Source organism: Podarcis tiliguerta (assembly GCF_965153285.1).
Source record: "Podarcis tiliguerta genome assembly, chromosome: 5".
In the NCBI taxonomy this organism is placed as follows: Eukaryota; Metazoa; Chordata; class Lepidosauria; order Squamata; family Lacertidae; genus Podarcis; species Podarcis tiliguerta.
The window spans coordinates 45,041,001-45,065,021 of record NC_139538.1 but is presented as its reverse complement, the minus strand read 5'-3'; the positions used below and the strand labels follow the sequence as shown (position 1 = coordinate 45,065,021).

The window sequence follows — 24,021 nt, the reverse complement described above, 5'->3', positions numbered from 1 at the left end:
CAGCAGCCACTACAGTACTTCTTAGAACAGACATAGACATACTACCATCTGTGGGCTGCACATGGACCATAGAATCATTTCATCCAACCTTCACTGTCATCACAGCACTACCCAATTCATCCTTGGAGCTGTGTGGTCCTCAGGCTGTAAAATTTACCGACTCCTATCTTAAAATGGCATACCATAGTTTGCATGTGTGCTTGTGAAACTCTTTGATTGAAAGCAGCAGTGGCTGGTTTGGTTTGCAGAACGGTGGAGATGCCCTCCCAACACCGAAGTCTTGGCACCTTACCTGGAGGGGACTGGAGAAGAACACATCCGTGGTGAGGTCCAGGCTGTGTGGGCAGACCAGTGGAAACACCAAATTGGCTTCACCTGAGTGTACGCACAACCTCAGCACCACCCTCCTCTGCACCACCCAGATAACCTGCAGCAATGTCAGTTTGGGAAGGCAGTTCTACAGCTCTGTCTCACCACACGACTGATCGAAAGAGACAAACTAAAGGAAGCTCTATCATCAGGAGAACCCCTAGATCCCAAGGCAGCTTCTCTGCAATGTAAAGCCCCCTGCCCATGATGTTCATACACAAATGCAAACACAGGCTTCCTCACATTTCTTTGGGGAAGGGAACAGCTTTTCTTTCTCCTTCTGTCATCCCAAACATTCACATTTCATGCAGCAAACATCTGCCCAGGAGATACTATGTAATATATAATCTGCTTACCTCCAGAGCGAGCTTTCAGTAACACTTCCCAAGTTGAAGTCATACAGCTTTGTAAGAATGAGAATCACCTGAGAGGAGGAGAAGGGGGGGAGAGAGAGAGAACCTACTTTTACTCTTCTGAATGTATTTATAGATACAAAACACATCTGAAACCACCCAAAAGGAGAGCTTAGCATCTATCCAGTAAAGTTGGGGTATTATAGGATCAAGCAAGGAGCGGAGAGAAGGCCAATGAGGAGAAATTGTTAGCTTAATGCATCCTCATAGCTAGAAACATTTTGTTTCAATTTCAAAACATCTTGAGATATAAAATAAAACACCAAAGTTAGCCTTGTTAGCTTTTCTCTTCCCTACATTTTTCTCTGGGCTTATTTGACTTACAGTACAGTGCAAGCTTCTGTCTGTTTACTAAGAAGTAAGTCCTGCTGAGTTCTATTGGACTTACTCCCATGAAAATGTGCATTGGATGACAGCCTAAACTGCAGACCCATAACCCATTCATGTCCTCGTATGACTCAAATATATCCAAATTACTTGGGGGAATAAAGAAGATTTCCAGCCCTATATCAGGAAGTTTTTAATGTTTGATGCTTTAGTATGTTCTGATATATGCTGTGAGCCAGCCAGAGTGGCTGGGGAAACCCAGCCAGATGGGTGGGGTATAAATATTAGTAGTAGTAGTAGTAGTAGTAGTATCCAGAACCCCCACCAGAAACGACGATATCTTTTTGACATCTAGTTTTATTGGGTTTTTATAATACTGTTTAACTGGCTTTTATGTCAGATCTGTTGTTATTATTATACCCTCTTATTGCCTTTGTGCTGTATTTTTGTATATCGCTTAGATATTTTAAAAAATATTAAGTACATCAGAAAAGCTTTTAAATAAATTAACAATCAAAATCTGAGAAATTATCCAATTACAGGGGTACCTCAGGTTACAGATGCTTCAGGTTACAGACACTTCAGGTTACAGACTCCGCTAACCCAGAAATAGTACCTTGGGTTAAGAACTTTGCTTCAGGATGAGAACAGAAATCGTGCGGTGGCGCAGCAGCAGGAGGCCCCATTAGCTAAAGTGGTACCTCAGCTTGAGAACAGTTTCAGGTTAAGAAGAGACCTCCAGAACTAATTAACTTCTTAACCCGAGGTACCACTGTAGTTGGTACACCCAGTTTTGCAAACACTAGTTGTTAGCATATTTCCTTCCTCTTGCATAGTTTGGATTCTCAAGCTGCAAGGATGAGCCGAACCATCACATACCTAACTCAGCACTCTAGCCTAGGGGTGGAGGTGGCTTATTATCTCTCCCTGCCCCCATCTCTTTCTTTCTCTGGCTGTCCTGATGTTGTTGGACTATAACACCTGGCCACTGGCAATGCTGACTGCGGTTGATGGGAGTTGAAGTCCAACCACCCCTGAAGGGCCACAAGTTCCCAAGCACTGCAGTAGACACATCAGCATAACAACCTACATCCAAGATTTTTCCATCTTGGCACTCAATGTGAGTTATTAGATCTGAACACCATTTCCCACACAACTTGGGACATCTAAAAAAAAATTTCTGGAATGGCCTTTGCTGTTACATCTTCCATCATCCAAAAGCTTACAAGTGTCAGGCCTCACGCGACTTAGCTTGTTATGTGTTCAGGTTCAATTTATACTGCTGTATAGCAAACCTAGAGTAATGACCCTGCCTGTAGCAGAAGTAGTGTAGATTTTCAGGTACTCCGTAGTTATCAAATAATAATTCTGCCCTCCCACCTCTGAGTGATAGAAAACCGTGATGAAAGAGAGAGAGATGATAAACCATCCCTTTGGACCTCAACCTCGTGTAGGGTTCTGGCAAGCAGCAAGATCTGCCTGAGGCATTTGTGATATATACATACAATGCAGACGAAATGTATAACGCGCCACCCATATAAATTACACACACACACACAGGCCGAGCAGACAAGCCCAAACTGCAGCCTTGAACAGAGGACGTTCTCACATAACAAGCCACTTCCTATTCAACAGTGGGGGAATTTGGAGAGAGGTGCATTTGGAAACCTCAGAGGTATAGAATTAAAGAGAGATTTTTGAACAAAGGGGAGAAAGTTTCTCTCTCCTTGACCCTGTTTTGGCATGTTACCCAGCAAGGAACTATAAGCAACAGAAGCTGCATCTTTGCTCCAATCTCACTTTTGGGGCTGGGCTGGAGAAATGAAATCCAAAGAAATTTACACATGTTTTAATCATAGCTGTCAACGTTTCCCTTTTTTTAAGGGAAATTCCATTATTCTGAATAGAATTCCTTGCAAGAAAAGGGAAACGTTGACAGCTATGGTTTTAATATCATTGAAATCACTGAGATCAATACAGCCTTTCAAATAAGTTCAGAAACACAACTAGTTTCAATCCCCCCCCCCACCTTCCCATAAACATACCAATGTTAGTTATTTGTGGCATAAAAGAAAGAAAAAAAACCAGTATCCTAGACACCTCAAGGGAATTCCAGAGAGGTGGCTGTTTACAAGTCTAAATCAGAGTGCATACAGCTGAGTCCTAAAGCACCACTAATTTAAATAAGGCTTAAACACAGTCCTCCCCATGTCTAGTTACTCCAAGACAGCACCAGATTTAGGGTGGTGCAGGCGGTTCTCCTGCACAGGGCACTAAGCTGAGGGGGTGCAAAACTGAGAAGATCCAAGTATGAGAGATGAATGTGAAGATGGACTCAATCAGTCGCAATATGAATTGCCTTTCATAGCTCAGCTGGTAGAGCATGAAATTCTTACTCTCAGGGCCGTGGGTTCAAGCCTCACATTGGGCCAAAGATTCCTGCATTGCAAGGGGTTGGACTAGATGACCCTCAGGGTCCCTTCCAACTCTACAATTCTATGTTTCTATGAAGTAGCTTCTATGAATGGTTGCAATTGGGGGGGGGAGCCAATGGCTAAAATGTTTTGATAGTTAAACTTATCTTTTAATCTACTCATTGAAGATACCTGATTGGTGCTTATTTTTATGTTTTACTACAAATATTGTGTATGTGTTCAATTCTATTTGGGGGGGTGTTATTGGGTTGCTCTTGTTTTTATTTTGATTATGTATTTTGTGTTTTTATACTGTGAACCACCCTGAGACCAGTGGGGCATCACACATTGGCCTTGCACAGGGTGCAAAAATTCAAAAGTCTGCCCCTGCCCATGGTAATTCAGTCTTTCTCTGGATTGTTCCCAATAAGTTAAAGGATATTATTTATTTCCTTTCATCTTGATCTTACCTTTTGCACATGGTGGCATACATGGTTCTCTCACTGCACATTTTTTCTGCCTAATAAGCCTTGTGAGGTAGATAGTCTGAGAGATACTGACTAGACAAAGATCTCTTCATGGCTAATAGATGTGCCCTCCAATGTTTTTGCCAAAACACTGCTTTGGTGTCATGTAGAGAGCCTTTGTCTTTCATTTTCCCCGCTGTATGTGCAAAGGATCATAGCTATGTCTGAATTAGCCCAAGCCTAGAGGCCTCCAGTGAAGCATGACCTGACTGGTCTCTGAGAAATGCTTTTCCCTCTGATAATGGTATCTCCTACCTACCCTTGTTGTTAAATGAAAGCTCTTGCTATTTTTGAAGGTAATTAAGACGAATTTCATTTCCTAGTGAATGATGATGAATTAGAGCACAGTTAGTTTCTGTCACTCTGAATTTCTCTTGATATCTTGGATACAGCACCATTTATGGAAAAAGCATTCTCAAAGGAAGAAATAATCTATTTGTACATGCATCCCACACAATACTATAGTAAGGCAGAGTTACAGTGGTAAATGTTTTCCCTTGGTGCAGTTGAGCTAAATTCTCCAAATTTGATCATATGTTCCATAAGGGTTTGTTCTTTGAATGTAGAAAAAGTAAAGGACTTCTGACAGTTAAGTCCAGTCACAAATGACTTGGGGCTGCGGCACTCATCTAGCTTTACAGGCCGAGGGAGCCGACGTTTGTCCACAGTCAGTTTTTCCAGGTCATGTGGCCAGCATGACTAAGCCACTTCTGGCGAAACCAGAGCAGTGCACAGAAATGCCGTTTACCTTCCCACCGGAGCAGTACCTATTTATCTACTTGCACTTGGAGGAGCTTTTGAACTGCTAGGTTGGCAGGAGCTGGGACCGAGCAACAGGAGCTCACCCCGTCGTGGGGATTCGAACCGCTGACCTTCTGATCGGCAAGCCCAAGGCTCTGTGGTTTAGACCTCAGAGCCACCCGCATCACCCTGTACAAAAAGTAGATTGATAGTATCTGTAGAGATGTGTCCCAAGCAAGTAGGGTAACACAGCACCATACAGTTAAAGCATTATATTACTTTAAACAGTCATGGTTTCCCCCAAAGAATTATGGTACTGTAGTTTGTTGAGGGTGTTGAGAGGTGCTTGGAGGCCCCTATTCTCCTCACACCAAAGTTACCTGTGAAGAGGAATTCATTGTCAAACCACTCTAAGAACTTTAGCAACCTCAACAAACTACAGCTCCCAGAATCCTTTGGGGGAAGCTGTGACTGTTTAAAGTAGTTTAAATGTATGGTATGGATGTTGCCTGTATATACAGCAACACATCTTCTCCGTCTCAAAGTTCAGCACTGCTAATGAGCTAATGCTGGCCACCTTTCTGAACTGTCTGCTAGTGTTAACCTTTCTTCTCACCCCATGTGCTCTGTGCTGTTTTGTAATTGGTGGGGTGGCTTTTGGAATACGTCTAGCTAACTCAGCAATCTATAAATTTCCATGAGCGGGATACTAAGTTGCCTTCCAGGAACAGCCAATGCAGCATCAAAAGCTGCCTCACATTCATTTCCTGTTCAAATAGTACTTCCTACCTGATAAATTCCCCATCCAAGGCACCATCCCTTGGATACTGCCAAGGCAGCTGCCTCAGTCTGCCTCATGGATAGATCAGCCCTGTGTTCACTCTCTTTAAATTGGCCTTCAGTTGAATAAGCCAAAGCACTAGTGGCACTCATACAGAAAAAGAAAAAGAATAGGCAATCAAAAATATCTCCATTGCATCTATGAATTCTCACCTCCTCTACTTTAAAAAAAAAAAAAAATCAACTCACTGCAGTTGCTTGATAGTGCCCCATTGTGCAACCCATGGCTACTTGCCATTCATGGTGCTCAAGTTGTGAATTATACTGCAAACTCTTCCTTCCTTCCCTCCCTCCCTCCCTCACATATGACACACCTCTTCGTATAACAAGTTGAATACAGAGGGATATGGGTCTGGTTGACATGACAAAGCTAAGCCATGATTTGTGTCATCAGCACCCAAGCTCATGGTTAAGGTCTCTCCTTGCTCACCACTAGTTGTAGCCAAGAACAAACCTGGTTTGTAGTTTACAAGGAGAGACCTTAACCATAAGCCCATGCTCAGACAACACACTAAGCATGAGACAAGAGTAAAAAGGACTGAGGAGGAGCTCTCTGGGAGTGCACAAGTTGACACAGTCTTGGTAAACCATAGGGGACACACAGGGAGAGGAAAGGGCAGAGGAGTTCCACAGTGCACCTAAAAGTATTTGCCCTAGCAGAACCAGATACCCCACTACATTCTCTTCAATGCTGAAATAGATCTAGCTGCAAAATGTTCATGGCCTTCCACTTATAAGCAGCAAATCAGGCTACCAGTTACAAAATGAAGGCGTTCACTCTATGAGATCCAGTTGCTTCCTAAGACTATGCAAATGTCTTCAATCTATCCTGGCAGTTTATCACATTCAACTGTCATCACAAGGCCTCCAACGCCTTGCTTTCCATTAAAAGGTTTTAACGTATTAGCTATTATCTGTACTCTGAAGTCAGTGTCTCTGCAATGTAAAGATCGGCTCTCTCTTTTCCCCTCACATTTAAAGAGCTGGCAATTTGGGGCTCTTTAAGTTGTATATCACACTGATCTGTGGTATCTCTGAGGTAATCCAGACCCAAACTTTACCCATACTCATCTGTGATCTATTCCAAGGGGAATTACGAGTTAGAAATGGCAGAGTGTTTTCTTCCCCTTCCCCCTCCTCTTTCTCCCTGCCATGTTTTCTGCCCTGTCTTTGGACCTATGATGCACGTTGTAGCTTTAAGAAAAATGAAACCACAACCTTAAAAGAGAGAGAGATAAATTTTTCCAAGGCTTTGAGGGTGGTATCTTAGCAAAAAGAAAGACTGGAAGATATGATCCACTGTGGGTTGCTGAATCAATAAAAATAAATGATGGTGGCTTTTTTTGCTGCAGCGTCCTATAATGCATGATAGAGGACTCTTAAATCATATCACCGCCAGCTAGTGGAGATCGTATTTATTCTAAACCGACTTATATAGAGATAAAGCTCAGGCTTCTGTTATTTTAAGCAAGCAAGATGTCTTCTCTAGTGGGAATGCCTGTTTACCTGAAGCAGGGCCATCTAGCAGTCCTAGCAAAGATACTATGGGGAACAATTGGAGCCTAGCAGAGGAAATGATTAGATAACGTAGTAGGTCTTTTTCAGATTCTAAATTCTGGGCTTTGGGATACTTGCAAGCTGTTTTCCTCCTTGCCGTGTTTGTTCATAATACCTTGGGATTTTACCCAGATTTCCCCTGTGTTTTGCTGTGAGCTTTAAGAAGACTGAGTAATATTCCCTGCATCTCCTGAAAGATTATCTCACCCTGACTTATGTCTGATAATTATAAATAATACCAAGCTTTTGTGTAGAGCCTCTTCCATGAGTTGATGAAAGGGACTTTGTAATCTAAATTCTCAGCTGGCTTGCCCAATAACTTAGTAATTGTGACTGCATTCAAAACTACACTGTGAGAATGCCAAAGAATTCTGTTTATCGGTGCTGGTAGAGTGGTATTTTGAGTGATTTACTAAGAAGCTAATACTGCCTGTCAAGAATGTTTGGGGCCATTTCAGGTTGCTAACCTGAATCAACAATTCTTCTTTAGTGGTTTTTAGCTACACACATCTTAGAGCCTCATGATTTCTTTTAAAAATGCCTATAGGTACCTTTTATTTCAGTAGCTAAAAGACTGCCTACAAAAGTTTATGTCACAATAAGGCCCCATCTGCTTTATACATTTAAAGCTGTGTCATAACACATGAAACAGTCATGGCTTCTCCCAAAGAATCCTGGGAAATGTAGTTTATTAAGAGTACTGTGAGTTGTTAAATAGGTGCGTTTCCCCCACAGAGCTACAACTCCCAAAGTTCATTGGAAACAGCAATTGATTGTTAAACCCCTCTGAGGACAATAGCTCAGTGGGGGGAATATGATGTTTATATAACTTTTTGTATGTTTACCATATTTATAACATAAAAAAATACATGCTTTCAGCAAGAAGACAACAGTACATTTTGTCCCTGATGAAAAAGGGCTGGAAGAATCTGTTTTGTTTTCCACATGCATTTCCCTTTGGTATTTTTTATTAGGTTTTTTTCCCATACACTGCCTGCTAGGAAGTTGGATTCATTCTTTCCGCAGTCCCTTTACTAATTATACTTTGTAAATATGTGGCCAGCCCTGTAGATGAGCTATGTTAATCTCTGTGCTGATACAGCAGGATTTTTGAGAACAGAGATGGTTCCAATGCATGGGATCAGCAGTGACTGCATCTCAGTAGTCTATCCAAAGTGATCAAACATCTCTTCCCCTAATAACCATATATCCTTGATACACGAGACTAACTGTCTTTGACTTGACACTTCTTAGTTGTCTCTGAAGTTCTTCATCATGCCTCAGAAGGAGTTGAATGCATTTACACTCTAATTTGTTAGAAACAAAGAGCCATCTATCTTGGTGCATGGATATATGCAAAGCATTTCTCCAATTTAAAGTTGGCAGGAACACAAGGAGAGTTTAATGAACTAAAGTAATTTTCCTTCCGTGTAAAATTTTACGACCATGAAAGGTCTGCACAGCTACTGAATGTGCTCAGAGGCTTCCAAGCTGTCTGGTAATTTATAGATTTGTGGATCTCCAGTAATTCTTCTCTACAGAAGGAAACCCCTGGGGTTTCATGTTTGCCTTGAATGGAAGTGACCACAATGATCCCAAGGTTTTCACTGAAACTCAGTCTTTCTGTGTTAAAGTGAAGACTTCCAGGCACCTAGCAGTGGTGGAGCTTGGACTTAAAATTTCAGCGGCACCCTGTGCAATGCCAAAATTCAGCACCACCACCCTGCCTGTCACCTTCCATTGTTTGTCATTGTTGAAGCGCCCCCTGCAGCACCCTCTCAGCTCAGCACCCAGTGTGGACAAACCAGTTGCACTCCCCTAAATCTGCCTCTGCACCTAGTTCTCAAGGTCCATTAGTTCCCTTTGGTGCTTACAAATGGGAAAGAAAATGTTTGGGGTGGTAGACTACTCATAAGAAGGGCAATCTAAATGTCTACTTGCTTTGACATTTTATATGCTGCCTTTTATCCTGGACAGATTATCTGAAGGACTGCAAAGATTATTCATATGTGTTGCCCTTAGTTGGGGGTGGGGTGGGGGTGGGGACTTTGTTCATTGGTGTTTTCTGCAACACTGCAAATTGCAATTGAGAGAAGAAGATCCATTGCACAATGTAAGGGGCTAGATCATGCCAGTGCTCCAAGAGCAGAACACTTCCAGAAGTAATTGGAGACAGGCATTCCCTCACAGGGGCAGGGAATAGAATCACTAAATCCCGCTGTAATTACTACAAGAGTTTTCAGCTTGAATTTGAATAGGAGGCTAGAAATAACACATGGTCTGCTTTTTGTGCAGTAAACAGAACATTTTATGTCGATTTCAGAGGGGGCTGGTCTGGGTGCGATGGAGGGCCACCTGATTACTGTTATTTAGTCATTGTTAGGGGGTTCACATAAAGAAAAAACCCAGATATTGCATTGTTTGCACAGCAGCACCTGATCCAAGAATTGTGCCCCCAAACCACCTGCAATATTCCAAGGGATACAGAGATGCTCTTCTCAAACTAAGCAATGAAGGTGCTTGGAGAAAATCTTAGCGATGTGTTTTCTAACTATCCAACCTAGTGATATATGGCTTAGGCCCAGGTTGTCTGAAGGACTGTATTCTCCCACATGAACCTGCCCCGAGATCTTTGTGGGAAGCCCTTTGGCCAGGGCACAGCCTGACTCCCTCCTTTGGCAATCTTCACAGAACGCTAGCCCAATGGTTGCCATCAATTTGATTTGAATTAATTTTATAATGAAATGATTTTAGAATGTTGTATTATTTTATTGTTGTTAGCCGCCCTGAGTCTGGCTTCGGCTGGGGAGGGCGGGATATAAATAAAATGTATTTATTTTTATTATTAATAATAAATATAATAAAAGGAATAACAATGTAACTAGAGTGCGGGCTATCTGCCTCTTTGGGGATTGCCAAAGAGTTTGATTCTATTATATGTTAAAACTTGTTACACTGAATGTGAAGGGGGGACATTAAGTTAGGGTGAATGCCTCAACTGCCTTGCTCTTCTTGGTCTTTTTGTTCTTTTGATCCTTGGCTTGGTGGCTCTGTGATTAAAAATGGAATCATCTGCCATTCACACACACCCCATGCAAAAAGCAGTGCTGCTAGTAATTTTGCAATCAAAACCTGCCAATCAAAACCTAAACTGCAGAGAGGTTTTTTGCAGTGGCAAGCAACATTAAGTTCTGCTCAAGGCAAGCCAGTTGTCTGACCCACCATCATAGGGCAGGAATTGGCAATGAGTGAGAAGTGGGGAGAGAAGAGTCCACCAGACTTTGTAAAATGGTCACAAGAATAGCATGATCAATACAATAAATGCTTGTATTGCCAAGCATCCTTTAGAAAAGAAATGTTTGTCAATAATTTTGCTGGAGAGAAGGAGGAGAAGAAAAAGCCTCCAAACAAGTCAGTTGAGGAAGCAAATGTTGGCAAAGCAATGCTATGCACCTGAAATGGGTACACATTAAGTCTTTCCCATACCAAGCTTCAAACAAGAGCCTAATGCCTGTAACAATAAGCCTCTGGACTTCTGGCAAACTGTGACTGCAAGCCATATAACCGAAATCTGGCCTTAAACAGCAATTTGGCTCTTGGAAATCCCACAGGGATAGGAGGATTAAACACACACACACACACACACACACACACACACACAGAGCCTCTAATATGTTTCAAGGCTAAATAAATGCTATAGGACCTCTGCAATTAAATGGGAAATCACATGCTCAGAGTCCTATGATCTCTGTGCATATTGAGACAAGCAGTATCGAATACAGTCCATGTTCAAACTACACAGTGTGGAAGAAAAAAACACAAAAGCTTGCTGGATTAGACCAACGGCCCATCTGGTCCAGCATCCTGTGGCCAACCAGATGCCCGTGGGAACCCAGAAAGCAGGATTCGAGCACAAGAGCATTCTCCCCTTGTGTGGTTTCCCAGGGACTGCAAGAAGATCAAACCTATTCATTCTGAAGGAAATCAGCCCTGAGTGCTCACTGGAAGGACAGATCCTGAAGCTGAGGCTCCAATGCTTGGGCCACCTCATGAGAAGAGAAGACTCCCTGGAAAAGACCCTGATGTTGGGAAAGATGGAGGGCACAAGGAGAAGGGGACGACAGAGGATGAGATGGTTGGACAGTGTTCTTGAAACTATCAACATGAGTTTGACCAAACTGCGGGAGACAGTGGAAGACAGGAGTGCCTGGCATGCTCTGGTCCATGGGGTCACAAAGAGTCGGACACGACTAAATGACTAAACAACAAGATAGCAAGCCCTCCTATCCACCCTCATTCTCAGTGAATGTGAAACTGAGACAGCCAGTGTGTTACTGCGATTAGGGCGTTGGACCAGGACCTGGGAGGCCACGAGTTCAAATCCCCACTGAGGCATGAAGCTCCCTGGATGACCATGAGCCAGTCACCAACTCGTAGCCAGACCTACCTAGCAGGGTTGTTGTGAGAATAATATGGAGACCAGAATGCCATGCACACCACCCTGAGCAACTTGGAGAAATGATGGGGGAATCCACTGATAAAATAAATGAATAGCTATCTCTGGATGCTTATCCACACCTATATGAGGTTTGAAGCCACCATGTGCTGCAGTAGTGCTGGCAATGGGAGGCAGATGCTAGCTGGCTGAGGGCGACAAAGAGGTGTTAGAGGACAGGGCTGTGTGGGTCTTCTGGCCTGGCCTGCACTTGCTAAGCTAGTCTATAACCCTTAGCAGAGCTGGAGGGTGCTATCCTTTTGCCAGTGCTGAAGTAAAATTCACCTGCCAATCCAGTTGCCATGTGTGTTCGGAATGAGAGGTGCCATCTTGTCCTTTGCCTCAGGCATCAAATGCATTGGGACACCCCTGTCCTAAAGTTTATTTATGCCAGAAAGACCATGGATAAGCTGTTCCACCAGTGGCCCCCCAAACTTTTCCCCTCACTTAATAATTGCTGAGGGTTCTGATGAACCACATAAAGATTTTGCTGCCAACTGTAGCTACTGTAATTTTTTAAATTTTATTTTAATTTATATGCCACTTAATTGAAAAACAACCAAACAACCTCTAAGCAGTTTACAAAAAATATGAAACAGAATATTAAAATTCCCAGCTAAAAGATGAACGTGCTCTGCTAGCCAGTGCTGCTAGTGAGGAAGAGAGCCAGTGTGGTGTAGTGGTTAAGAGCGGTAGACTCGTAATCTGGGGAACCGGGTTCGCGTCTCCACTCCTCCACATGCAGCTGCTGGGTGACCTTGGGCTAGTCACACTTCTTTGAAGTCTCTCAGCCCCACTCACCTCACTGAGTGTTTGTTGTGGGGGAGGAAGGGAAAGGAGAATGTTAGCCGCTTTGAGAGTCCTTAGGGTAGTGATAAAGTAGGATCTCAAATCCAAACTCCTCCTCTTCTTCTGCTATGTGCTGCATGATTTTAATTGTATTTTTACAGATATGTCATGGGCCATCTAGTGGTCTATGGAGCCACCGATTTGGAAGCCCTGTTTTAGGTATTCAGTAGAAATCTATCACTTGACGCTATAGCATGAAATATTTCTGCCTCCGATATTATAGAAATTACCGGCAATACAACAGAAAATACATCTTTAAAATGAGCCCTGTTTTGTTCCTGTAGCCTGGCTGAATGCAGTGCACTTGTTCCCCTAATAAGAGCGTTTTGTCGGTTCCTCAGGTGACAAGAAAGGCATTCATATAGAAGGAGAACATGGCCTCTTGGCAGAGGTACAAGAGAGGAAATCTTTGCCAGAATTAGCATAGCTGCTGTACAAAACTACCTGTCTTTTTTATCTGAATATTTGCCAAAAGAGAGGAGGGGGAGAGAGAGGTTTTTCAATAGCTACTTGCAAATTTTGACCTTGTGGAAAATATGTTGAAAGATTTGCCCTTGCAAGGCGGGGGCAGGCGAGGTTACAATTTTGGGTGCATGTGTGTTAGGGGAAACACGCTGACTTTTACAACAAAATGAAAGCATTTTGTTTCCATGCAGAGTTATGATTTTCTTCGCCTTCTTTTAAAAATTCTGCTCATCTGTTTTCAAGCCAAGCAAATAAGACAAATACATTTCTTTCTACTTAAAAGATCTCTCGTGTTAGTAACGTCTGCTGCTGCGGGAGATGTGAAACAGCACAGTTAAAGCTGTCATGGGCAATTTTTCTTACACACTTAAGTGCTTTGTTATTTTAAAGAAAGAAAGAATAGGAGCACACACACATCCAAAAAGGATGCTGAATTCAAAGCAATGCTAATGCAGCATTACGGCTGAACATTTCAATGCTGAGCAAGGTGAAAGAGGCAGAACTGTGGGTTCCTGTCCTGCATATGCTTATTTAAACACATAAATAGGGACAAAGAAAGTGATGATGGCTCTGAGTGAATCTGTGAAATTGGGATTCAAGTATTATGTGTGACCTTGGATCATGCACACGCTTTCACTCAGCATAATCTTCCCTTCTTCTGCTGCTGCCCCAAGAATGCTCCATTTGTACAAGCATTGTATTGGTATGGCAGATAGAGAATGTATTTTGCAGAGGTACAGGTTGCATCGCTGCCACAGGTACTGTGTTCTGCAGGTAAAAGGGTAGTCAACATGGTGCCCTTAGCAATTGTTGAAACAAGCCAGCATAGTCAGTGGTCAGGATTGATGGGAAATGTAATGTAATAACACATAGGACACGATGTTGGCTACCTCTGCTCTACATCTTCCACCACTGCAAGGGGTTCCTGGGGTATAAGTTACTGTTGTAGCTATGTGCTGTAGCAATTCTTTGGTCTACACCCTCCATTTACCAGCACTGGTACAGATATCACTGGAAAATTCTGGTATGTCTCTCTTGTGGTACCCCTCCCTCTTATTGTCCTCCCCCTGTCTGTCCCGTTCAACTAGGGATGGGCAAATATCTCCGTTTTGGATTCTTTGAGTTTCTCATTTTCCCCCCAGCCTCCACTTCATCACATTTCCATATCAGTTTGCAATTAAAAAAGAAATCATGAAAATACTTTATGGTGCATTTTTTAAAAAATATACAGATTTCACATTCAATTTTGCCTGATATACTGCATTTTTCTATTTTATCTTTACTCACATATGCATTTTATGAGCATTTCCGCCTAAAATATGTATTTTTGTAGACAATGGAAAACGGCACTGCAAAATTCAGCGAATATGCAAGTTTCAAAGGACAGCTGCACGTCTCTGGTCAGATATTGATTGACTCACGAATTGTTAGATTTGCATTAAAATGTGAACCAAATCAGATTTATCTCCCATCTCTGTCTTCAACGCTTAGGCATGCTTAATCCAAGACAGAACAGAACTGTTGTACCTCAGAGTGGAATTATTAAAAGATTGTGAGGGTTTTATGAAAGACCCATAAGGTGTTATGAGGATGTTGAGCCATAAAGAACAACAACGGTTGGTTGCTTCCATACAAGCAGATTTATTGCGATGAAGGAATGTAAATCCATTCCTTGCCATCTTGTCACAGATTTTCAGCATTTCAGAGCAAGGTACAGCATGTCCTACTTGCTCTCTCCTTGTGACTTCACCGCTTATTCCTATGTAGGTAATGCCCATTCAACTCACTTGCCAAATCCTTCACCAGGTGAGGAATTTACTGAACTGGTAAGATGACTGAAGTTAATGCCAAGAACAGAGGGACCAAATGGTAGAGGGGTTCTGTAACTAAGCAAGGGCAGTGCTACTTTATAAGCGCGGATAAGCTGTAATGAGAAGAGTCCCTGAGTTTTTCCTGGAGAAATAAAGGACACACCAGAAACCCTCAATGAATGCTACAGAATTTGGAGGCTTTGAGGACACATTGAACCTAATGAAACAATAAACAAAACCACTTATACTAAAGGAAAAGTAGTGGGCATTCTTACAGTCTGCTATGTCCAGATTCTGAAAGAAAAACTGTGCCCGCATAGGGCCTAACATTATTTTGGTGTTGGGGGAGCTTCTATATTGTGACTACTTCCTATGTCAATACCGGTAACATGAAGGTTTCAGGTCATATGCGAAGAGCCCTTGCCATGGTTTCTTACCAAATCATTCCCAGCTTCATTCCTTCCAGAAACTGTTGCAATGTAAATAAATAAATAAATTATTATTTATACCCTGCCCATCTGGGCAGCTCCCAACAGAATATTAAAAACGCGATAAAATATCAAACATGAAAAACTTCCCTAAACTCGCCTTCAGGAGTGGGGAACGCAATATAGACTCCTCCACCATGGGTAATGCTTCTTGCATGCAGAGGTGTACCTAGGCTCTCTTGCACCCTTGACAAGGAGATGTATCAACGCCTTCCGCACACACACACACACCCCAAAAAAGGAAACCAAAGTCTGTAGAGGAAAAAATGACGTAATTCAATAATCACAAATTACTCTTAAAGTGGGTCTTTACAGCACAAGCCTATGAATGTCCACTCAAAATCCCAGCAAGTTCAATGGGGCTTACTCCAAGGACAGAGTGTACACAAGATGGCAAGGCTTCTGACAATGCCTCACTTGCCTTTTTGTTACTCCAAAAGACACCAGCAGAAAGGCACTAACATGGATGTTGCATCCCTGTGCACACTTTACTTGAAGGTAACCCCATGTAAGTCAATGGCCCTTGCTCTCTGGGGTAAACTTCCAGCAGAGCACCAGCTGAAAATTGGTCAAGGTGGAAAGATACCAGGGAAAAGCAACTTGTCTGTGGTAAATTAAGAGCCTTGCCTGACATTTCTCAGTCACCACATCAACTGAAAGGCCGCTCAGGACAAGCAGGAGGTGCAGAGAACAGGGAGCAGCAGCCACACTAGGATGGAGGGCCAAATATCAGTGTCTTCAGGGGGAGTTCCACTGCACAAACTAACCACCAGACAACTAGGCAGGGGGTTCTGCAGGGCTGCTGTGACAGACCACACCAGCTTCCCGATTCCTCACCCAATGTTGAGAGGCACCATTTTTGTGCCCTTGCCCGCACACATGGCAGAGGCTAACCCCTAGGTACACCCCGCTTGCATGACTCTAGCACAGGCATCCCCAAACTTGGCCTTCCAGCTGTTTTGGGACTACAATTCCCATCATCCCTGACCACTGGTCCTGTTAGGGATGATAGGAGTTGTAGTCCCAAAACAGCTGGAGGGCCAAGTTTGGGGATGCCTGCTCTAGCAATACAAGAAGGATCTGTCCAGTCCCAAGTGGTCGTGTAACAGGACAAAATAAAGGGATCTAAGAGGCAAACCAATCAATATCTTCTTACACGGATTTCCTGCCATGCATGCCTCACATATTGCACAATACTTTGTGTTCCTTGCCTCTCTAAGTGCTGAAGGGTTGAGACATGCTCAGAAAGAGACAAGGAGTAGCAAGGCAGAGACCACAGGTGCAAATGGAGTGTGCTTGGGAGCATAGGCGAAGCAGTCCATATGGGCTGAGCAGCCTTTGCAGACCCAAGTGGGAGGAAGGAAGACAAGCAAAAAGTAATGCAGTCCAACTAAAATGCTGACACAGTAACACCTGACACTTTTCTCTTGAAAAAAATAAAATACACAAAGCCCAACAAATTTCAGACAAAGAAAAGGCAGGATGTGGGGGGGGGGCAGCCAGGGGAAGAAGTTTCCCCATTTCTACAATTCTTTTTTTTAAAAAAATAATAATAATAGAATAGGCAACAGCTGCATTAACTGGAATCCAGATTTTCTTGGATATTCAAAGCAGAATCACAAGAAGGGACAAAATCCCACTCCATCCCCTGGGGGGAAGGAATGCTAACTGTACTTTTAATTCCCTTTTTTCTGTGGCTGTTCACAAGATTTTTCAACCATAGGAGTGAGTGGCAGCAGAAGTGCAGGTAAAGAGGGAAGCAGTGCAGGAACCTGCTCTGATCCCTCTGCCTCCAGGACACAGGACAAACTTCCTCCATCTTTGAAGATGATGCAAGTTTTCAACAGAAGGGGAGAGGCAGCTTTGCAGCTTGCCAATGAGGTCAGCGCTTGCCCATTTGCTCAGCATTAACGATCACTGAGAAGTATTTTACATGGGGGCAGGCAGCAGTGAGGATTCTGAAATAAATGAGTCAAGCTAACTCTCAGGCTCCTGTGAACCCTTACACAGAAGCTTTATTCTTCCTATAGCTCTTTCTTCCTGGAAATGCACAAAAGAGAATGCAGTAGGAAGGATGGAAGGGGAGGTTGCCCGATTCCTACTGATACTCCCCAAGGCTTTCTACCGCCTACCTGTTATCCTTAGAACAGCTAATGAACAGCAGGGGAACAACAGAGCTGCTGATGGCCATAAATTGCTGAACACATTCTGGGAGACAGTAACATCACTGATCAAGAGGAAGACAACTGCAAAAGCCAAAAGTATTGATAAAACTATCAGGCGAGGCAGTTTGCCTTTGTTCTTTCTGAACATAAGCTACCTTTACAAGATCTAGGGGGTTCAATCCAGTCTTTCCCCTGCTTAGAATTAGATCCACAGAAATCAATGGAAGTTAGTTATGACTAACCAAGTCTCACATACTTTAAACATGTCTAAGGTTGCAGTCTTAGCCACATCTAATCAGAGTTAAATCCCACTGAATTGTAGATCACAGAACTGTAGAGCTGGAAAGGCTCCAAAGCCCCTGTAATGCAGGAATCTCAATTAAAGGATCCATGACAGATGGCCATCCAACCTCTTCTCCAAGGAAGGAGACTAAACCACCTTCCGTGCCACTGCTGTACAGCTCTTACCATTAGAAAGTTATTCCTGATGTTTAGTCAGAATCTCCTTTATTGTGACTTAAAGCCACTGGTTCAGGGCCTACTCTCCAAAGCAGAAGAAAACAAGCTTTCTTCATCTTCTATGCAACAGTCCTTAGATATCTGATGATGGCTATCATCTCTCTTCTCAGTATCCTCTTTTCCAGGTTAACATACTGAACCCCCTCAATTATTCCTCATAAGGCCTGGTTTCCAGACCCTGTTTCATGCTGGTTGCCCTCTTCTGCACACGTTCCAATTTGTCAATATCCTTCTTAAATTGTGGCACCCAGAACTGGACACAGTACTCCAGATGTAGTCTGACCAAGGCAGAATATAGTGGTACTATTACTTCCCTTGATCTGGACTTTGATTCTGCTGATGCCAGGTTCCCACTACTTCCACTTCATTAATCAGTTCTTCCCTATATGTGAGGACCACATTCAAAGAGATGATCCCCTTGTTGCTTCTTCTGAGAAATGTAATTGTTAATGAGGCAATGGAGGAATGTCCCGAACTCCCCACCTCTTACTAATGTGAGAGGATTTAAAGGAGAGAGGGGAGGCGGTATGCATAAATGAAGGCTTGCCATACCTTATTCCCAATCTTCAGCTTACTCCCAAACTTCAGCTTCCAGCATGGTTTTCAGTGTTCCTAAAAGCATAGCATTGGAGCATACAGTGGCTTAAAAACTCTCCTTTCATACTGATTGGGTGATTCTAGGGTACTGGAGACAGGGACTCTGCTGCAGAAATAGTAACAGGGCTTTGGCGGCCCCTGAGCCCTGTCCCCTACAACACTGAGCACCAGTAGGGCTGTGCTGAAGGCATCTTAGGTACCTGAGGATGCCAGCCTGACCATACCTCAACTGCTAATTTGAAACCAACCCTAGATCATGACTGGAGGCTGTGTTGTAGCATTTGTCCCCATCCCCACTTTGGAGCAAACTATACAAGGTGACATCAGGTCATCAGGCCTGTGGAAGCAGCCTCTGATAAGGTTGCTTTCAACAGTATCTAGGGTGCTCTTAAAACACCTACAGCCCAGCCTTTATAATATATCATGCTGAATTTATATTGAAACGAAAAAATCATTAAGAAAGCAATTCAAGCGGAAAGAGCTAGGAAACTTGACAAACATTTTTTATTTTTCGCTTGACAACATAGCATTTGCTGTAACGGAGGTGCTGCTGATTAAATAAGCGATCCAAATGCACATAATAAACCTGTAATTTTATTGGCTAAGAGCTATGGAGCAATTTAAAATACATGAATTGCTGTGTTAAGCAAACTACAGCCCATGTACAATACTCATGAATTACAGGGCCTGGCAAAGAGCTGACCAGTTGCCAAGCGCAGCCTTTTATAAAACAACGATGAACACCAATGCAGCACAATAGAAAACAGGGGTGCAAGAGACTCATTAGCTCATCCAGATCATCTCCATGGAAAAGCCAGAATTGTTCCCAATAGGGCAGTTTTTAATGCTTTGAACAGTCTAGCCTATCTTTTAAAAGCCCCAAATGAAGGCAATCCTCCCATTTGGGAAGATGGTTCAGCATTTTCCCCCTCATAGAAAGTCAATGGAAAGATGCAGTTCATGTTCATGGGAATGTTTACCTGGGCATTAGTACAGGTGTTTCATTCTTGTAGAATAAGCTTGGGGTTTAAGGTAAATGAGAGAAGGCCGAGGTGATTGTAAAGATAACCATCTAGAAGAGGCAGTCCCAGTAGGATTGGTGTCTATCCTTTCATAATTCCAAGCAATTTAAATGATTTCTCCTTGCAAATCCATCCCAATGCATGCAAATAAAATCGACAATAGGATTTTAGAATGTCATTACTTCACAGCCATTATTTGGCATTGCAGTTTACTGTTCAGTTGTCCAGTGTTTGACATTTGAAAAATATATGATTAATGACTGGCTTTTTTAGCCTGTTTGGTCTCACTGGATTCCTCTCCTCAGGCAGAGGAGGTATATTCCTCAAGCATGTTCGATTGTGGTATTTTTGAAAATTCAAAGTTCAAAATGAACCGATTTGATACATAAGTGTTTTCTGTCAAGAATAAAATTTACACACTAGAAAAGGAGTTAAAGATATCCAGGTACGTTCATGCATTCTGTTTTTCAGGCATTCTTAGGGCCATGGGATGGCAATAGTGAGATACTGGTTCCTCTTCCCCCTTTCTCCTGAGCCTATATAGGCCCCCATTGGTTTCCAAACAAAACTGAAGCTATTAATGTTTGCTTCTTTTACCTATGATGACCTACAACAAAACAAATCAAAGGCATTCCAAACAGAACAAATGTTCTGCTGGAAGAACAAAATTCAATAAGACCCCAACAGGCTAAAGACGTGAAAACTGCTTCTTTCAAAAAAAAAAAAAAAAAAGCTGGAACATATATCAGATTTATTTAGATTTGGCTTAAAAGCAGACAAACACAGAAAAAATGACCAATAACATGTGTACACCTTTCATGTTCCCAATACAATCTAAAGGACCTATTCACATCTGACAGCACAAGAGCCTTGATGGATCAGAACAAAGGCTTGCCTAGTCCTGTTTCCCACAATAGCCTATGGGAAGCTCACAAGCAGGACCTGTGGGATAACAGCCAGTTCCTACTGTTGTTCCCTAGTAATTAGTATTCAAAGAAGAATACTGCCTTTGCCCTAGGAAGGGTAGTCTAACTTTTCATGCCAGGTGGACCGCAAAAGCATTTGAACATAGAACCCATGAGTCACACATTGCCTTGTCATGCAGGGGATGGGGAGCAAGGCCAAAATTTGACACACACACAAATACCCAACCCTCACATTGCCTTCCCAAAGCCAACTAAGCAAGGCACCTGGCTTGGGAAGGATCTGCAAGGCTCTGGCAAGGTCCTAGAGCCCTGCCACCTCCTTCCCAAAGCTGGGAGATTGCTAACTGGGCTTTGGGAAGGAGGTCTCTAAGACCCTTCCAGAACCCTCACGCCTCCTTCACAAAGCCCAGCACCTGCTTGCCCAGCTTTAGGAAGGCAGTGCAATAGCTGTGTGGAAGGCGTCAAATGTTGCTGAGGGCTGTCAAGCTTCCAGGAGGGTACCAGTTTACACCTGGAAGTGGCCAGATAGTTTGTTCTGTCTCTATAAGTAAATCACAAATGACCAACAGAGGTATGTGTGGAATCACACTGGTGAGCTAATATCCTATGTGAGTTTATTTGTCAGGCTATAAACATTAAGAAGAGTCCCACTGGATCAGTTCAAGCAGCCAAGCAGATGCCCACAAGCAAAACTTGGGTGCAACAGCACTCTCCTCGTTTGTGACTTCCAGCTACTGCTATTCAGAATAATGCTGTCTTGGACAGTGGAAGTAGAACATAGCCATAAGGTAAATATTCATAAGAAGAACAGTGCTTATGAAGGTCTTTCTCCATTGATCCGAGATACTCAAATGTTCATGGATATTAATTTTGCTGTGATCATTCAGTACTGCTCGAGCGATTCTTCATGCCTTCTACTAGGTGTATTAGATGTTAAGGATAAACAGGAGCACTTTCTACTGGCAGAACTAATTTATTTTCTGGAGCAAATAAGCCACCTGAAATGAAGGATGGCATTCTTTGGCAGAGGTTGCAGGAAAAACATTAGATATGGCAACCACCATGTCGGAAGCACTACACTGCAGGGGGAAAGAAGAAAACGGCCAGATAATGAAATTACAGAACATTGAGAATGTCACAGAATGGCAGCAGACGGACATCATTCACAAATTATATGAGGCATTAACATGCTGATATCCCATTCAAGTGACAAAGATGGCAGCAGAAACTGTAAATAGTCCAAAATGAAATAGCCCAAAATGAATCCATGCCTGAGACCAGAAGTTTAATGAAACCAGAGGAGCTGGCAGAAAATTAATCTCACTCTCTCTGTGCAGTCTCGAAGCAGTAAACCCTAGGCCCTTCTCAGAGGAAGTAATTGCTTGACTTCTATTTTTGTGAACCCCTCATTCTTCCACGATACCCTACCGTTTATGCACTTTAATTGCAAAAGGAAATCATGCACTGCCAAGCCGCTTCAAGCTGAGCCATCATCCTGTAATCTCATAAACACCACGCAAGGGGTACATTTTTTCTTTCTCCCAACCAGTAGAAATATTTTGAAATAACTGAGTGCACAGTAAATGGCATAGCAAGAAGGCTAAGCATGTCCTAATAGCCATCTTCCTATAGTCCACTGAGCAAGCTTTGAAGTATCTGAAAACTCATAATAAGAAGCTAAGAATTGACTTCTAGTATCAGACCAAGATACATTTCATCCAGTGTTTCAGTCTACGACTGCTGGATCCCTCTGGGAAGCTCAGAAGCAAAGCAGCTGGTCCAGAGTTAGTCTGGTTCTGGATGTGGAGATTCTATTAGCTATTATATGCTATTGACCCATAGTAATGCTACACTGATTTATCTCTCCAGTACTTGCTCTGCACTTGGGGAACTCAGATGAATTCTATGTTTCAATTCTAATGGCAGACTCCAAACCTAAGATTACAGAAATATAGCCCAGTTCCTCATTGTAGCCTTTTAAATTAAGCCACAGTTATTAAAGGGAATGTGAGCTCTGAGTCAAAGTTGTCTGTATTTTTAATCTGTTTCTGATTGTTTGTGGATTTTGTTATACCCTTGTTTTTAAAAGGTACAATTTGTGTGCATGTATAATGCATTTTTTCCTCCACTGTGACTGTTTTGATAACCCCATTCATAGCATGTAAACAAAATAAACTGAAACTTGTTATATTCAACATACTCCATTAATTTGTCTAATTCTTTTTAATGCAATCTCCACTCATGTTGATTACTACATCTTATGGCCATGAACCGCCTCCATGAGAGGAATTTCTCATCAAGGAGACACTTCATCAGATATTTTCATATTCGGTTACCATCCTATCTAACCCCATAGCCCTCCTCTGAGGCTGTATTAAGATCGAACCACAGGAAAATGGAATGAAGTGCCCTTACCTATTAAATTTTGCATTTTATGTGATCATTCACACAACATAAAAGCCACATCTGGAGACCTAGTGGATTCTAGCAAACATTTACCACTCTTTTTCAATGTCAATTGTCCCTCCCACACCAACCCCCCCCCCCCACACACACACACATTTGCAATCCTATTAAGTCAGAAAATTGTGGAAATTTTGAACTGTAATTTCCCTACAGTTGCCATGATTACACCACTGCCTGACTATTCACTTTCCTAAAGGATAGAGCCACTTTCCACTTGAATGAAGGGAGAGGCCTAGATTCTCACTGGTGGAAGGGAGGGATTAGATACCATGCCACCCCCAATCAGGGATGCAATGGAATCCAATTTAACTCAAATTATCTTGAAATCAGATGAGGCTATTTATTCCAGGACAATTCCAAATCAACCAGAGGTGGTATTTATATGACAACATCATTACATGTGATACTCCTTTGCCCTGGCAATGCAATTCGTGTATCAGGATCTTGTAGCTTTAAGACTGGTTGAGAAGAGGCGATCTGAGAATGTGCAGGTGTCCTTGATCCTGCATGACTAGTTTCATCTGCTGAAATTTCCCGAAAACTACCAAACCCATTCTCCTTTGCCTCTGGCTACCCTACCATTTAGCAAGCATGTACTCTACTAGTACATGCATCAAGACTAACATGGATATTAATGTTAACATGGAGGGATGGTGGCGGCTCAACTGAATTATTTTCAAGTTTTAAAGCAACCATGCAAATTTGGTCAGAACTGTAATGAGTCAGATCAGGTGACTGCAATCCTAATTAAAACACAACTTTGTCAAATGTAAAGTCTGCTGCAAAGACTAAATGCTATGAACTCCCATGAGCAGGTCTTTTTTAAAATCAGTAAGTTTTAATAAAAGGTTCGTAGAAGTGGTTCTTATATGAGAATTCGAAGTTTCGTGTCCATGTACTATCAAGTTAAACAAATGTTTCATTCAAGTTAGAGCAAACAAAAGCTGGTGTTCCCCATGTTGGGAAAAACAAAGAATTTTCTTTAAGTATTCCCTGCATGGCAAATAAAATACCAAATAGCCCAACTTAA

The 24,021-nt window shown here is 42.5% G+C and overlaps 1 protein-coding gene across 1 annotated transcript in view; it reads right to left on the bottom strand.

Moving 5' to 3' along the window:
- Nucleotides 1-24,021, bottom strand: part of SORCS3 (sortilin related VPS10 domain containing receptor 3) — a 405,333-nt gene that overhangs the window by 270,474 nt on the left and 110,838 nt on the right. Inside the window, exon 2 of the mRNA XM_083441626.1 lies at nt 726-793. Coding sequence (XP_083297752.1) covers nt 726-793 — 68 coding nt within the window. The remainder of the gene's footprint in view (nt 1-725; nt 794-24,021) is intronic.